Below are 17,309 nucleotides of genomic sequence, written 5' to 3'. Positions count from 1 at the left end.
ACCCAACTTAAGGCAGTGGGTAGGACTAAAGGTATCTTAACCCTGTAATGCCCTTTGTATCAGATGTTTCTGAGACCTCTATCTCATCAACATGATCAATACTTGCCATAATTTCAAAATGTTATGGACAAAACTCTCTTTTTTTTGTCTAAAATTTACATTGTTGTTAACAAAAAGTTGCCAAAAACATCCAATGTGTCAAGTCCATATAACATCTGTGGACAGACTTTAAGGTGGCACTTCAGTCATTTCCGTTTCAACCTGGGAGAGACAGACAGGCTCTAACAGAGTCCAAATGACTGTAAACTACAGTGGATCAAAAATACAACTGGAAATAAAAGATTTCAGTTCCTGATTTTTAATACGCTTAAAAAAAGACTCATAGAAACATATTTTCATATTCTGATTTTTATCTGATTAAAAATAAGGCAAGAATAAAAAAAGCACACAAAGAGCTTATGTTCTGACTTTCATTGATCAAATTAGCACTAATGTCCTTATTTTGGCTTCAGGGTCCACCTGCAGTCTCTTTACTGGGACTGACATATTTCTTCCTTCCTTCATCGGGGAAATGAGCACATTTATAATAAATACAGTGGTGTGAAAAAGTATTGCCCGTTTCCAGATTTTTGGCACATTTTTCACATTTACATGTTACATGTTACATCAAACATATAATATTCAAAGATAGCTTGAGTAAATACTAAATGCAGTTTTTGGATGATTTTGAAAGATATCCAAATCTACTTGGCCCTGTGTGAAAAAGTAATTACCCCCTAAACATAATAACTGGTTGTTCCACCCTTGGCTACAAGAACTGCAATCAAGCATTTGTGAGTCTTTCACATCGTTATGGAGGAATTTTGGCCCACTGTTCTTTGCAGAATTGTTTCAGTTCAGCCACGCTGGATTGTTTTCAAGCATGAACGGCCTGTGTAAGGTTATGCCAAAGCACCTCAATGGAATTTAAGTCCAGACTTTGGCGAGGTCACTCCAAAACCTTCATTTTGTTTCATTCTTTTGAGTCATTCTGAGCTGGACTTGCCTCAGTGTTTCAAATCATTCTCCTGCTGCATAACCTGAATACAGTCGAGCTTTGAAACCGATGGCTAAATTGTCCTTCTGGGTTTTTTGGTAAAGTGCAAAATTCCAGACAAAGCAATGGTTTTCTAACTGGAACTCTCCGAGGAAGCCATATTTGCCCTGTATCTTTCTCATTGTTGAATCATGAACACTGACCTTAACTGAGGCAAATGAGGCCTGCGGTTCTGCATCTGCCTGCAGATGTTGTTCTGAGTCGTCTATGTACTATTGGAGTAATTTTGGTAGCCCAGTTACTCGTGCAAAGTTTTCCTCATTTGTGGACAACCACTCTCATTGTGGATAATTGGAGTCCCAAAGCCTTAGAAATGGCCTTGTAACCCTTTTTTTCACTGATAGATGAAGTGAAAGTGACTCAGTTTCTCATCTGTTCTTGAGTTTCTTTAGATTGTGGGATGATGTGGGTAGCAAATACTAGCATTTTTATAGCTGTATGTCTCCTAATACCTCTCTTAGCCTTTTCAGGAAAAGGGCCGCCTTATCTATGGAAAAGTATTCATCACTCAAACATAAAAAACACATATTTTGAATACATTATTTCAAACAGCTTATCTACCTGATCATTTTGCAGGTTTTGCACATGAAGTCAACTGTGTTCTTTTTCTCCATGTCTTTCCAGCTTCTTGGCAACACCTGCTGTGTCCTTCCAGAAGAAACCAATCAGCTACAGTCTGCTTATCAATCCCAGTAGTCTCTTCTCCATCTCAGCAGAGACCGGTGAAATCAGCCTGACGCGCCCTATTGACTACGAGAGCGACCAACATCGCTACTTGCTATTGGTGCGAGCCAGTGAGGGGATAGAGAGCATGAGCAGTGCAGCCGAGGTTTGTGTCTATATATATATTTATATATGTATGGGTTTGTGTATGTGTATGTTGGTGAGTTTGAGATGTAAATTTCAAGAAAAAAAGTCACCTTTTTGATGCCAAATCCCTTGACTTCATGGTCTCAGAAGATTGGAGGCATTTCACATCTGCTTGTTAAGTCTTAGAAAGTCTGTAAACAATACTTCAATAAATATTTAATTAAAAAAATTGAAAAATCTGCTGTCAAAAAATGATGTAATATCAGTAATTGTCTTCACACAGTATTGCTTTCTTTGAGCTGCTAATATACAAGCCACAGCCACTAGAATTGTACACCCTGTGCACTGATAGTTTGTAAGATAGCAGTTGAATTGTGGTGATTGTGATTTGTGTAATACTTTTGCAGACAGACAGTAAAAATCATCACACATGTTCATAAGCTGTCAGAAGCATCCTTGAGCAGGAATACTTGATTCGTGCTGTGAAAATGTGGCCATAGTTATTGATTCCCAGTTGCTTCATAGATGGTAATCATTGTGAATGCTCCACTTGAAATAATAGTGTGCTTCGATGTTTCCTGATTTACACCTTTTTTAATTAAAGGTTTTTTTCTTTATGTGGCATCAGCAGTAATGTAGAATATATACCAGACTGTTTCGTGAAAATCCTATCTGGAAAGTAAAGCTTTTGAATTTATCAGTTGATGTATGTTCTAACCTTTGACTCTGGTTGTTAATACTGGGTAACGACCACGAGCATAAGGTTGGGAATAAAAGCAGCAGGTGGGTGGCTGGGCTCAGCCTTACAGATGGGTGTGAAGGCTCAGACATCTAAAGGGGGTTCGCAAAAGAGTTTGTGCTGCTGCGTTTCAATAGGAGACAGCTGAGACGCTTCTGCTCAGGATCCCTCCTCGGTGCCTCCCTTTGAAATTTTCTGGGCATGGTCAACTGGAAAGAGACCCAGGAACACCTAGGCATTCCCCAGGAAAAACTTCAAATAGTAGCAAGGAAGTTTAGCCCACTCCCACCTCAACCCGACTTGGAGAAAATGGGTACAGATGGACGCACTGACAGATGGGCGGATGGCCTCCACCTGAATTTATCAAAAAAGTTATCTTCACCTTGAGAGACATGTCTCTGTTTTTGTGAACACGGTTTCCTGTAAAACCCGAATAGATTTGTCTGGCTGCAGTGACTGCTTTGGGATTCCCGATGACTTCCTCACGTTGTCAGGAAGTGAGACAAAACAGCGGCTGACCGCTGCAGGCGCTGATGCATCTGGTCTGGTTTCCATCATTACTCTGGCCTCAGGCTAAAAGATGTCCTGCTGAACCAATCTGTCCTAAACTGCTCCACTTTGGGCCTCTTTGGCCTACAGAGCAACAAAAGCCTGTGTGGAGAAGGAGAGCGAGGAAAAACAATGGGTGAAGATGAGAGGATTTTTATCGAGAAGAAAAATACAGTTGGAAAGAAAAAAGGGAAGAAAATGGCAGGTAGTTTTGTATTGTACCACAGCCTTCTTAGCCCCACGTCTGCCCAAGAGCTCTCCCTGTGTTCAGTTTGATCAGCACTCAAAAGCCTTCGCCTTCTAGACGCTGCAACAGCCGCTTCTTTGTCTCTGCAGTTTAACCCTTTAAGACCTACCATAGAACCAAGTCCGCCAGAGCTTATATTATATTTTTACATGCTGTGGAGCCATTTTTTTGGAGCATTTCAAGTTGCTATACATCAATACAACCATTATAGCCCAACTTTTAATAATATGTCTGCATAAAGTGCATAGTAATTACATAAATTGCAAAAAAGTGCAATAAACTACAAAAAAAATGTAAAATCGTTTTTGTTTTTTTAACATATATTTCTAGTTAGAGAAATTTAAGAGGCTTATCCCTCAAAACTGTAAATACAAAAAAGTTGCACAAAATAGTTTCCCACCAAAGGAAATTTATTTTAAGTGTCTTCATAGTTTTATTTTTGAGATACACCAATTTTCATATACTGCAGGAAAAACAAAAAAATATATTATAGTGCAAATTTGCAAAATAACAGCATATGCATCAAAATAAAATATTTCCAGCAGTGCAATATGAGTCCTCAGCATCCCAGAAACGACACAGAAAGTCATAAAGTCAAAGATAACTTTTAAAAACACCAGTATAGGCTCATGAGGCCAAAAAAACTACATTTCTGCAAAATGACGTCACTTCCGGTTTCGGGCAGGTCATGCCGGACATGTGATAGTTCACGCTGATGGACGTAGGAAGTGTTACAAACAGCTGATCGGACCGGCAAAGCGTGTTTCTGGAATATTATGTTTTTGTTGCTGCTTTTTATGCAGTTTTTGTAAAGTTATATGTGGAAGGAAACTGTGACTTAGGACAAGCTGATGGCATAAGATGTAAGTACAACTCCTCCGGTTTCATATGCAAAAAAAATTATTGCGCTAGCTTACGTGGTTGCAGAGCTACCGGGATTTAAAAATAGTTACGCAAAATGGAGCGTGTCTGCGCCAACCGGCTTTAAAGGGTTAAAACGGAAATTGAATCAAATGTGGGCACATCACCGGCATTATGTTCACCATTTATCACACAAAGCATAGTTTCTGTCTGGCTCCGTTAAAAAGCTCTTCAAAAGCATGTTAACAGTATAGAAAAAATTCTGCTTTTGCTACTTAAGGTATTTGAATTTAAGATTAAAAGACAGCAAGTACTTTTGAAGGCCACTACATGAGGACTTTGTCGTTATATTTTCTTCTTTTTAAAGGATCTGGAGCTTTTGTAGTGAAATTATCATTTGTTTATAGCTTATGGGGCTTGACTTAATCCAAATCTGGATCCAGGAATTTGCTGAAGGAACTTTTTTCATTGCAAGAACAAATTTCTTGCCACCCCCCCCCTCCCCCCAGATCCAATAGGTTATCTAATGTATGAAAATAGCCTATTATTGAAAAACTATATATTATATTATAAAGTAAAGCTCTTGCAATAATAGCTCTTCTTTTGCTAACTATCCGATTCAAAGGTTTTTTTTTGAAGAAAGCGCCATCTCTTGGTGACACCGTGCAATTAAATGAAGGGGGCATGTTTAGAGCGAAGCTAGGCGGGGCTCTGAGTGGCTGACTGTTGGCTGACAGTAGCTGTCAGAATTATTTTTTTAAAAACTTATCAAAAGTTCCAGAGTTATAAAATGAAGTTATGCAAACACTATCTAGTGATCGCGGCTGTCAATTACAAGCCAATTATTTTTGATCCAACACTGGAGTGGATGTTTTGTACATTCTGAGGGGGGATGAAATGCTGGCTGCCACCATAAACCCCTGTTTATCTGTTTACATACGGTTAAACTCGGGTATATTGTAGTATACCACATATCACACCACATATGTTCATGTGCTCATTTTTGTCAAGTGCTGCACAAGAGAGGAATTTGCTGTTGACATTGAATGCATGCCTGGATGTGATACCACAGTGACTCTCCCCACACTGGCAAACATGCAGCAGTCAGCATCTTCAAAGGATGCACTCATGTGGAAAGGGGAAAAAAAGTGAAAACAGCTAAAATGGCAAAGGGCAGACAAACGGTTTCAGGGCGAGTTCAGGGTTTGTGTTACAGACTGCTAAATGTAACTGTCACTTTTTATTATAGTGGAACATGTAATCAAAATATTTTCACTAACCTGTCACTATGTTTCTGTTTATTTAGTTTATCACAGAGATGCAGACAAAAACTAACCAAAGTTTATCACGAGCGTCACCATGCAGTGGCTGTCATGGTCTCAGTGATAAACTCCAGCTCACTGGATTCATCTGCAGCATGTCAATTTTAGAGGTTCATAATATACTCTTGCTCTTTCTCCCTGCCATCTGCCTCGGGAAGGCCCATATTGGATTTTGCATTAATTAAGACATGTTCTCTTGAGATAAGTAACCAATCAAATGGCATACAGCTACTTGTGACCATGCCAAAATAAACATATTCTGATGGCATTTTGGTTGTAAGCCTTCTGTTTGATTTTAGACAAGTATGAAGCTGTCCTGAGATTGCAGACATGTGTTGTACTTGCAAAAATAGTGCCTAGCAACTCAAATACTTATCCACAGAAAGGCATCTGTTAGTCAAAAAATTTCATGTGTATAAAGTATAGAACTTTATGATGGAAGTTGTTCTTTTTTTTATCTTTTTCTGTGACACTGTTTCCCAGTAGCAGGTTAAAAAAAATCACCTATTAATTTGTTTTCCATAGAGGACTGCCAAATAACGCACCTCTTTTCTGCTTTTGATTTTATTCTACTTTTCAGAAATCTGCCGCCCTCTATCAAAATAAGAAACAGACGTGCCGTATTTTTGTGCACTGGAGTCACTGAGCATGACTTTAATTTGCAGGTAGTTTCCAAGTTTCTCCCTGCAGGAGTGATAGCTCATCGGCACCATTAGTTACCTAACCAGCCTGAGACCTGCCTGCAGCTTCCCAAGTGTGTGCACGTGTGCACATTCCTGTATGCGTGTGTTTGAGCCCATCTTGCTTTATTACAGCTGACTTCCTCTCTCTTCTCATTCAATCTTGCCTTTCCTCAGCCTTGTATGCACACATACTCTACCATTGTATATCCTGCCTATTTCCTGTCCAGCTAGGGCATAGATTTGCTCATTAGGACATGCAAACGCACACATCGAAACACCCAAAAAAAAGGTTGACAGTTATTGGCAAATGCGCACAAATCACCTCAGGGAGTTGACATGGGCAGATTTTATTTTGTTGTTCATTGCTTTGTGGCTGATCTTTGCTGAAGAATTAACTGATATTACAGAATTTCATCTTACCTACCAGGACTTAATACCAGTGGTATTTACAAAGCACTCACTGTGTGTATGCGATTGTGTCTGTAGGGTGAGTGTGTATACGTACAGCTTTGTTTGGGGAAAAAACACAAGAGGGACTGAGGGTCAGAGGCTTGCCTGCCAGCCCATGTCTATTTATTGCTCTTGGACTTGAAGCAGGCAGTCAACATCTGGAAGGAGATGCTTTGTTTGCCTTTATATCCCAAACGAACTGAGCAGTATTACAGTGTCTTAGCAAGGCAAACGCCTTCATGCTCACGCTAAATAAATTCATCCTTGCACACTACTCATTTGTTTGCTCAGTGCTTACAAGAAGCTCCACGGGGTTCCGCTCTCCACTGACCAACAAGAGGGACCACAACGCTAGTTCACTTGCAGCTTCTTCCCTGTGGCGAGGTCAATAAACCACAGGAATCAGGGTCAGGGCATGGATTTGGAGGAGGTTGAGATGAAGCTTCCTTTTGGTTGGAGATGGGGTTAATTTGGGTCACTCACACATGAAAATGACTCTGAATGCAAAGAAAACCAATTTTGGACAGCGCCTGAAGTAGTAATCCCAGATTTCAAATTTTCATGACACTGTGCCAGTATGACTTTGAATCTGCAGCATTTCTGCTGATTGGCTGAGCAGCTTTTACATGTTCATAGACAGAAGCAGTCTGAGATTAGAAATGCAAATGCTTCATTGTTTTAATTATGTTGTATTATTTTGTATTTCATGAATTAATTTTTTTTACCAGAATGCTTGAAAGGAATTTCAACATAAATAGCAGAAAATACACGAATAATAACAAACTGTCTGACCCAGTTCATGTGGACATGCTAACTTGCTTTAGGACTTGACTTGTACTTTTTCCCTGAGAGTATTTAACATGCCACACACATTTTACTGGCCTGATGCCTACTAGAGAAGATGTAAGATGTGCAAGGCATTCTTTTTCTTTTCTTTTTTTTTTTTGTTCAGTTATGAACAAAAGAGCTTACAGGAGCATAAGCATTTGTTACATATGACCAGTCGTGAGTAAAACGGGGAATTCTGTACAAGAAATAAAAACAAGAAGAACTGTTTCATTTCTTTAAAATGTGTTATTGACTGTTTAAATGTTCAGAAACAATTTGAACACATAAATTAATTTAATCTTAGCCTCTTTTTCCTTCTTTTCCTCTTCCCTCATCATCACCCTCTCAGGTACGGGTAGTTATTACTGATGAAAACGACTGCGTTCCTGAGTTCCTCCAGTCGATTTACAGCAAGGATGGTGTACCAGAGACTGTGACAACAGCAACCTCCCTGCTGCAAGGTAAGACAAGTCTCAAAATACCTGTTTGAGTACCATTTATAACCCACCAGCTTCACTGAGTGCATTCTTTATTTTTAGATTCACATTATTAATTTAAAGCTCAACTTACTACTCTGTATCAGTTTCTTATATGCAAAGGAAATTTAACATTGCACTGCCTTCCCTGACCTACAGAAGTAGGTTCATCTTATTTTTTAATTCATCTTCACTGATAAACAGCTCCCGGTTATGTAATTTCTGATGCACTAATCACAATGTTATTAATCTTTAATGTTATTAAAGAAATCCTGAAATGGTGTTTGTGCATTTTTTCACTGGGCTGAATTAAATATTTCCAAGTAAAACTCTCAGAATTGCAAGGACCTTTATTATGTGTGCCTGTATTTGGTGACTTTTAAAAGAAAAAAAGTGAAAGAAGAAAATAACAATCCGTGTTTTACTTCTTGTGTTACCAGTTAAATTTAAGCCAGGTGCAGCTCAGTGGGCAAACACGTGCCTCTGTGGGAGCTGTGATGTGATATGCAAATGTTTGAGAAGCTTTGCTGTAGCGGCTTCCAGAACAAAACAAGAGTGCCTGCGCTTCTTTAACATTCATGTATTTTGACTGGTCAGGAAACAGAGTAGGTACTTGTCAGCACCGGCATCACTGCTACTTTCATCAGTGCAGCTGCTGCAGCCTCTCTGTTCCTGTAATAACCCAAAGGGAACGCTTATGTTTCATCTCTTTGTGAAGAAATGGTGATGCCAACTGTTGTGGGTATGTCACAGTGACACTTTTACTCTGCCAACACAACTGACAACAGAGTTTTTCCGTCTTCTCTCGGAGACTGTTTCTTACTATCTCCTCTAAAACATTGTTGCTTTTTTATTAAAACTTATAGACATCTGTTTGATCTGTTTAGCGCTATAAACAATCTTTAGCTTTTTGAACAGGTAAACTTTAAACAGGGCAAGAATGAAAATGCAAGTATATTTTAATTGCTTACAAGAACTGTGTGAAAATGACTGTAGGTATGACACCGTTTTGGAAATGTCCATTAGCTGTGAATGCAGGCGGGAAGACTTTGGATTGAATTGATATTAAAGAAAAAAACAAACAAACCCAAGACTGTGTGTGTTTTAGTGTTTTTTCTAAACATCTAAGAACAGCTAAGACCTGTAAAATCATGCCGTATTCTGAGAAAAGTTACTTGTTTTCAGGTGAAAGTTAACAGCAAACATGGTTTTTGTTTGAATAAACAAAAGAGGTGTTAAAATTGTTTACATTGCTTGGAAATTTTGCTCCTATGCTTCAATTTGCAACATTGTCCTGGAGAAAACAAGCTGAATTTTATATGTAACTAAAACAATAATATAGCCATTACAACTTTAATCTGTTTTACAGCTAGCCTACTGAAATGCAGTCTCAATGGTTATAATGATATTAATTTGTTAACCTGTTGCTTACTTGTCATCTTGAGGCAATGGGCAATTTTTAAATTTTGCCACTCCCCGGCTGATATCCAGGCCAACGAATCCTGTTCCATTTGCTGATTTATGAGTGTAAATATAATTTTAAAAGCTAATAAAAAGTTGAGTCATTGTTAAAAATACATTTTGACAAATGCAATCCCAACTTTGGTCTTCAGATTAATTTACTTACCCACATGCAGCTGAGATCTCCGACACCACTGGCTGGAATGCAACCCCAAACCATGACACAGCCTCCACTGTGTTTTACAGATGGCTGTACTCACTGCTGTACCTCTCACCTGACCTCCATGTACATATTGATGACATTTTAAACCAAAAATGTCAGATTTAGATTCTTCGCTTCATTAGATAAGTTATCACTGACTTTCAGTCTAGTTCTTGTGTAACCTGGCCTACTTCAGCCTTTCCTCCCTGCTTTAGTTCCTTAAGAATGGCTTCTTGATAATCACATTTCCCCTGGCACCCTTTCTGATCTTGTAGGTCTTGTGTCAGATCATTGCTGAATTTGTCCAGTTTCCTGAGATCACCACAAGTTTTATATGAAATATTATGGCAGTTGGGAAGGAGCCCCACAAGAAAATAGCTGAGGCAACAACTGGAGCACATGTGAAAGATTTCCAAAGTGGTCCCAGTGATTATACAGTAGGAGCACTGGGAGCTGTAACCCTGAAAATGGAAGAGTGGTGTAGAAAACATGCAGTCCAGCTCAGAAAATGTACAGAATCCTGAAACTCACAGGACCAGAGCTTGAGAATTACTTAGACAGTGTTTTTATTTATTTATTTATTTTTAATGCTTTTAAACATGCAGATGTTATTTATTTCTAGCGAACATGGAGAAAGTAAATGAGTGAATGGGGGAGTGAGGTGCGCACTGTGGGAGAGACGCAGCAGGCCCTTAGCTCGCTGCCATTAACAGGTGCACCAAGGGAGGCGAGAAGTTTCCTCCTGCTGTGCTGCTGTGTTCACACCCATTTCCATGCTTGTTTGAACACTTGTCAATATTTCCATGAGTGGGGAAAAAAACCCACAAAAACAGTTATCACATTTCTGCACAGAGATTCCAGTGATTTCAAAATGCTTCAGGATTATGATATAGCAAACCATCTATGTGACCTGTGCAATTTTCAGTCGTAAAAATAGACTGTTGCTGCCTAAATTTAGTGGGGTGAAAAATGTGTCGTACAAATTGTAGCTTTCCCAAAATAATGAACAAAATTGCCCCAATACATGGTATAATTAATACAGTTAATTTTACCCAATCCACTTCTGAGTACATCTAAGACTGAGCAGCCCAACTTCCTGAAATAAAGACATTTTTCCCCCTTCACTTAATTAAGTGGGTTAAAAGGCATAGTATAAATTAAATGAGCAGGGAGAAATGGGCATCCAGCATCGTTTTGCTAAATCATGTGCTAGTAATCCCATAATCATTTCCATCGTGAGAGTGGACAAATCTGTACTTTGCCAAGTTGGAAATCAACTGCAGCACAGTGTACCAAGCAAGCCAATTATCTTGCTTTCCATAGAGATCTGAGGATCCCGCTGTCTCCATCTTCTGTACAAAATCATAATATGCCAAAAAGACACGAGGGATGCAGCTAAGAATGTATAGAGGCCTGTTAAACAGTGTAGCGATGCTAGTGCAACAATGCTGATTCAAGATTACAGAGGACTTACTGATAAATAGATGCTTAAATGTTTTCCTGAAGAATAGAAATCTCTACTTAGTAAATTAAATATTGACTCATATGTGACATGTTTGGCTACTAGTGTTGCAGTTCATTTTCAACCCATCATCACTGAATGAGAGGCTGCTCAAAAAGCAAAACAGCTGTGTTTCAGTTTTTCTTCAGAAGACTGCACTACAGAACCAGGTGCAGGAAAAACACACATTTATTTTTATCCAACTTGTAAAGCGTAGAAAAATCTAAATAAAAGACTAACATTTTGGTAAAAGGGATCATATTAACAACAGTAAGAAGAAGAATTGTAGAATTTGTCTGGACAGAAATGGTTTTTTCCACACTTGATTCAGCTGTGTATCAAAGATTATTCCTAGAAATAAGAAACCACTAATGATGAATACTGACTATGCTAAAATGTGACACAATCATCCATTTAGTGTTAAATCTATATGGGGCCATCTGTAAGTGAAAACTCATCTCTAGGTATTTACAATTTTTGTGTAATGTTTATTTTATTATTTATTTCTGCGTGTGTGAAGTAATAAGAATGAAAGTATATACGAAGACCCATTCATGTATTAAGCGATTTCTCGTTTGACCATTATTTTCTTTCATCAGACTTCAATCTCGTTCTCTCAACAGTGGCCTTAGTGATATTAGTGGTATGACATCATTTAACTGAATCCATAAACTTTGCTCAGATAGCAAGATTAATGCCTTTGGTAGTTTGATTTTACACTTTCAAAGTCATAGTGCATTTGTAATGAAATGAAACTGAAATGATTGACAAATATATCAAACTTAATGGGAAAATATAGCAAAACCAAAAACACAAACAGGATGGTGTAAATGGAACCTCATGGCTGATTTTCTCTGGCTGTTGTACTCTCATTGTTAAATTTACTTTAACTGTACCAAAGCATCACATTTCCCATTTGTGTTTTGTGGCTTTTATTTTATTTTTTTAATGGAACTGAAATATTTTTCATTCAGTTCAACATAAGGACACATTGAAGGCCACAGCCCCACAAACATTTTGAATATTACCACAGCACTTTGAAAATTCAGCTAATCCCATGTACTCACATACGAAATGTCTCTGCTGAAATAATGAAGTGAAACTAATCATGCAAATAAACACTGACAAAGTTTATATACCTCCTTAACGAACCCAGATACTTTGTTTTGCAGGCATTTTGTTAATTGAACGCACTTCAAACTGTTAATTTGAAGCTAGTTAGAGTTCCCCGAGGCTTTATAGCAATAAAGAATTATGGTTTGTTAGTGGAAGCAAACAGTGGCATTGTTTTTATGTATGTGTGCATCTATTATTCATGTGAGCATATGTGTGTGCGCACGCATGTGTGTGTGCACTTGTGTATGGGCCCTTGAGCCAAATGCAATGTAAGGTGAATTGGGGAATAGAGCTTTTGATGGTGAATGTTCTTGTTAGTGTAAAATATGCTTATTCAAATCCCTGGTGGTCTTTTCAGTTTTAGCAAGGCAGTCAATTTGTGGCCAGGCGAGTCCTGGCTCCATGGATTCCCAATATGTGATGTGGAAGCAGAAATGTTGCAAAATGACAGTCCTTTCAGTGCATGCTGGGCAAATAACGCTTACTCCCGTGGCTTAAAATTGTGGCACTGGAAGCGTCAGTTTGAACACATAGTGTAGCATGAGAATTGAGATATCAAGTGCATATGGTTTGGATGAAATACCAGAAACAAACTTTTAAATAATTAGAGAACTCGTTCTGCACAAACAGTTTCTCTGGCGACTTCATTCAATATGGTACATTAGCTAAAGATAGTTTGTTATAAGTAGTAGTTTCGATGGAAGTTTCTACTTTCATCAAAAAAAACCATGAAAAAAGCTAAAGCATAGTGATGTGACGTTACTATCTGTGTTGGTTTCCACAGGACAGCGCAGGCAGTATGTCCGTCTTTATTTTTAAGGCAGCACAGACAAACTTGGGGCAATAGCAACATATGCAAGCACCTGCTCCTCCTGCACAACTTTCATTATAAACGTGTGCACTAATACTACAGACTTAGTAAAGGCCTTCATCTTTTAACTTTTCGATTTGTACAACTTTTATTTGTGAAATAAATCTTCTGCAAGTCCTCATATTTTTACATTTGAATATATAGTGTATTCAGAAAGTGTTTCTGCCCTTTCAAGGTTTCCACATTTTGTTGTTTCGGGCACATCTCCAAAGTGATTCACTGTATTTTGTTCCCATTAGCAATAGAAGTGCAGAACTTTTAAGTCACACAGCAGTTTTTTCTTTATGTGTTGTACTAATGAATTAAAACATGAAATATTGAAAGAATCCAGTTATATATATATAAAACATCACAGATGAAATCTTATGCATCCTGCTTCTGAAGGTTATTGAATTCAATAAACCTGGTGAACAAAGTCAGACATCTGCTGATATGCTATGTTGTATTTCTTGAAAACTTGCAGAAAAAATAGAGCAATCCTGAGTAAACCTTTTTCAGGGTCTCAGAATGGAGCTAGATTTAATTTTAACAAATTAAAGACCTGAAGCATATCAACAAGAAAACACAGGAGGAGCTTTGGGAAGATGCTGTGAAGTTCCTGCAGTGGCCCAGCTAGAGTCCTGAGCTGAACCCGGTAGTGAGAATATCATTGTAGAGACCTGAAGGTAGCAGTACAATCCTTTTAGGATCATAAACAAACCGACTAAGATGATTAAGATACTTTAACCACTTGCTGGTAATGAACAAAAACACAAATCTTCTTTCTTGTTCATTTTTATTGTGTATAAAGGAAGAAATTAACAACTGACTACTGCTGCTTGAATCTCAAACATATATGCAGATACATGAAAATGTAAGTTATAAATATATGTCACAAAAAATGAGAAAGCAAGAAAACACAGTTTCCATCCAGCTTCCCTCCTTTCCTCTTGTGGATATTTAACAAATTGGTTTTCTAGTCTGTACGGTCAGTCTAGCTAAATCACCAGTGGTAAATCCAACCTTTGTCGTCTTTGTTTAGTCCTTCTGAACTCTGTTTTTTCTATTCTCCATCTCTGTGTTCTCATCTTTAGTTTCGGCCAATGACTGTGACTCGGAAGAGAATGCAGAGCTGACCTATTACACCCTGAGTCCAGACTTCACTATTTCCCCTCACGGAACAATCTTCCCCGCGGGACCTTTAGACTATGAGAGACCTAATCATCTGTATGAGTTTGTAGTCATGGCCATTGACAAGGGGGAGGTTCCTCGTACGGGCACGACTACGGTACGGATTAGGATGGCAAACGTCAACGATGAGGCACCTGAGTTCTCCCAACACATGTAAGTAAGACTTGTGCTTTATTGTTTAAGAGAAAGAGAGATAAGCTCTATATTATTCTGTGGCTGATTCCTGCCTGCCTGCCAGTCGGGGTGAAGGCAGGAGAGGCTGACAGTCTTCTGGTGACAGCATGATGTTTGGTGCAGATACCGAAGGACCAACTTTGCTGTGTACTCATTTCTACATTGCCAAAGGCAAACAATCTCCTGCAGTGTCTCTTGGTTAAGTTGTTGAGTGTAGGCTGCTGCACATATATTTTAGGTGCAAGCTGCCATTCACTCTTTTGAGGTGCTGCATACAGTTGAATTTTCAGTTGTATTGTTGGCACAGGGGCAGAGAGTTTCTCTGCATTTTCTTTCTGCAACTTGTTCAACAGAGGATTTTATTTAGCGCTGAAATAAATAGTCAAAGAATTGAACGTAGGAAAGGCTTGATGTTTGAATTGCTCTTTGCTCCCTTGTTCCATCCTCACGAATGCACAGATTTTCTTACTTTTCCTCTTTTTATGGCACCAACGTGAATATCTCTGGGGCTTTAAAACAAGCAATTTCTAAACAATTATGCATTTAATTACATTTTTTAAAAATATGAGAAACAAACCTGTTGAAGCTCTTGGGGCCAAGACAAAAATATGGCCGTTATCTGAGGTTTTCTTTTTTCGGTTTAATTAAATGCAAGCATTCCTGTCCTCCTTTCTCTGATACACTTGAATTTACACTTCAGATTCAGTTAAACTGGTAACACCTGTACAAAGTAGAATTAAATGAGGTGAACTAAAGAGCTGTGGGCTGAGGTTTTCAGTCAGCACTGATCCACCATCAGGGCCACATCTACAACACGTCTCTTTGAATAACTCTCCTCTCATGGTTGAGTTGCATTGATTCAGCTCCACAATTCCCTGCTGATTTCAAATAGAAATGGATCTATATGCAGTAATTCTTTGGCAAAAATATCTATTGCACATTCCTAAACATGCTGATTTGAAGCCATCTGTGATCAAGTCATTTTAGATTAAATCTGTCACCGGTGTTTCTGTTTGTGCACACAGTCCACTGATACCAAAGTAAATAAGGCAACCAGAACTACTTCTCTTAGAAGTTGAGTGAGCGGAGAGCTTCCCAGTTCAGCATCACAGCTGCTGTTAGCACACTCCCCCCTCCCGCTCGTGCTGCTGTGGTGTCTGCATCTTTTAATTGGTTGATTTTTCTGGCAGAGAGCTGGGCAGATTGGTGAGGCAGGGTCAATCAACCATACCCACCAGCACCCTCAGGAGGTCCTGAACCCTAACTCTGTGTGTGCGTATGCTTGCGCCTATATATGTGTGTGTGTGTTTAGTAATTGAGAAGGTCCCAAGAAAGTGAGGTTTTTGTATGGACAGATTAATGTGGTTATAAAGTGCATTCATCCATCGTGCATCTGATATGCATGTGTTTATGTTGTTTATAGTGGAAAGGGACTAGTGTGTGTGTGTGTGTGTGTGTGTTTTGGGTTGTATTGACTTACTGTCAGCGACAGCCAAATAATCCATCAGTTCTTCCTCTGTAACCCTGAACCCTCTGTCACAACTGCCCTAAAAACAGTACTTGACAATCTATGATTCATCATTCAGGCACGAACAGAGCTCCAGAGTCATCCATGCAGGCAAACACACTGGTACAAATACACTTAAATGTGCACACGTGATGACATCTGTTATGTGTTTGATGAAACAAATACAGTAGGGCCAGTTTAGTGGGATTATGCTTTTGATAAGATTGCTTACTTTCCCTCTGTTACTTATGTTTCATTTGCCCGTGTGCATGCAGGAAAAATGTGCATGTATGTTTAGTTACATGTGCTGAGCAGAAAGGAAAAAAAGCACGACACAGAGAGGGGTCATTAAATATATCATTATCCAGGCAGAAAATGTGGCCTATTTATTATTATTGATCCTTGGAGTCAAAGGGAAGCGATAATGAGCTTTCATTTCAACACGTTTTGCCAGTTTATAATGAATCTAGGTTGCAGCTCTCGAAAAATGATGTGACCACTTAAAAGTGGAATTTATTTGAATTTCTTTTCTTAATTACACAATGTGTTGATCTTTGTTATTGACTTACTAAAAAGAATGTGATATGTTTTTCATGTTTATATATTAGACCTCAAGATCCTAATATACATATTCTATATGTAAAAGTGGCTGCAGCTTTATCATGTCACCCACTCAGTTTGAAGTCTTTAGTTTATTTTATTGAGCATATTTGGCTGAGACGGTGGAAAGTTATCAGCTCCACATGACTAAAACCTAGTATTTTACTCAAGAAAAACAGAGGCTTTGTGGAAAGGCTGGCAGTGTAATTAAATGCTAAATAAATCATATTTAGTCACAAAATGTCATTAAAAATGCTCTGAAAGACACTGCCGCTGTGGTGTAACTGACTCTGCTTTAGTAACTTGAATTAGCTCGGGTGAATTTTCATTCTCCTGGAAGGATAATCTAGTGTTGGTGATCTTTGGAGCCAACCTGAATTGGCTAATAGAGAAACACTTTTTGGCACCAGAAGTTGCCGCTTGTAAAAAGAAATATTTTTCTAGCTGATTTAGTTGAAGTAGTTGAGATTAGTTCAAGCAATCAATCAGCTAACACGTCTAAGATGTTAATTCAAAAAATGGTTTGAGTTTTAGCTTGTATCTCATTGTTCAGCCTTCTTGATTTCCCCACTTACCGATACACTTGTAGATTGGCAGATGTTTATGTGGCACTGCTTTACCTCTTGCAAAGGAGAGTTTACATCAG

At 38.6% G+C, this 17,309-nt stretch overlaps 1 protein-coding gene across 1 annotated transcript in view; it reads left to right on the top strand.

Annotated features, from left to right (window-relative positions):
* The window catches only part of LOC146718174 (neural-cadherin), a 333,699-nt gene that overhangs the window by 83,407 nt on the left and 232,983 nt on the right, over positions 1 to 17,309 (top strand). The window contains exons 4-6 of the mRNA XM_085431334.1: positions 1,721 to 1,925; positions 7,935 to 8,046; positions 14,286 to 14,535. Coding sequence (XP_085287460.1) covers positions 1,721 to 1,925; positions 7,935 to 8,046; positions 14,286 to 14,535 — 567 coding nt within the window. The remainder of the gene's footprint in view (positions 1 to 1,720; positions 1,926 to 7,934; positions 8,047 to 14,285; positions 14,536 to 17,309) is intronic.

The sequence above is a fragment of the Copadichromis virginalis genome, linkage group LG1 (genome assembly GCF_057382275.1).
Source record: "Copadichromis virginalis isolate Kocher_CV1m ecotype Utaka linkage group LG1, C_Virginalis_male_GT1.1, whole genome shotgun sequence".
Taxonomy (NCBI): Eukaryota; Metazoa; Chordata; class Actinopteri; order Cichliformes; family Cichlidae; genus Copadichromis; species Copadichromis virginalis.
This window is presented reverse-complemented; position numbering and strand designations above follow the sequence as displayed.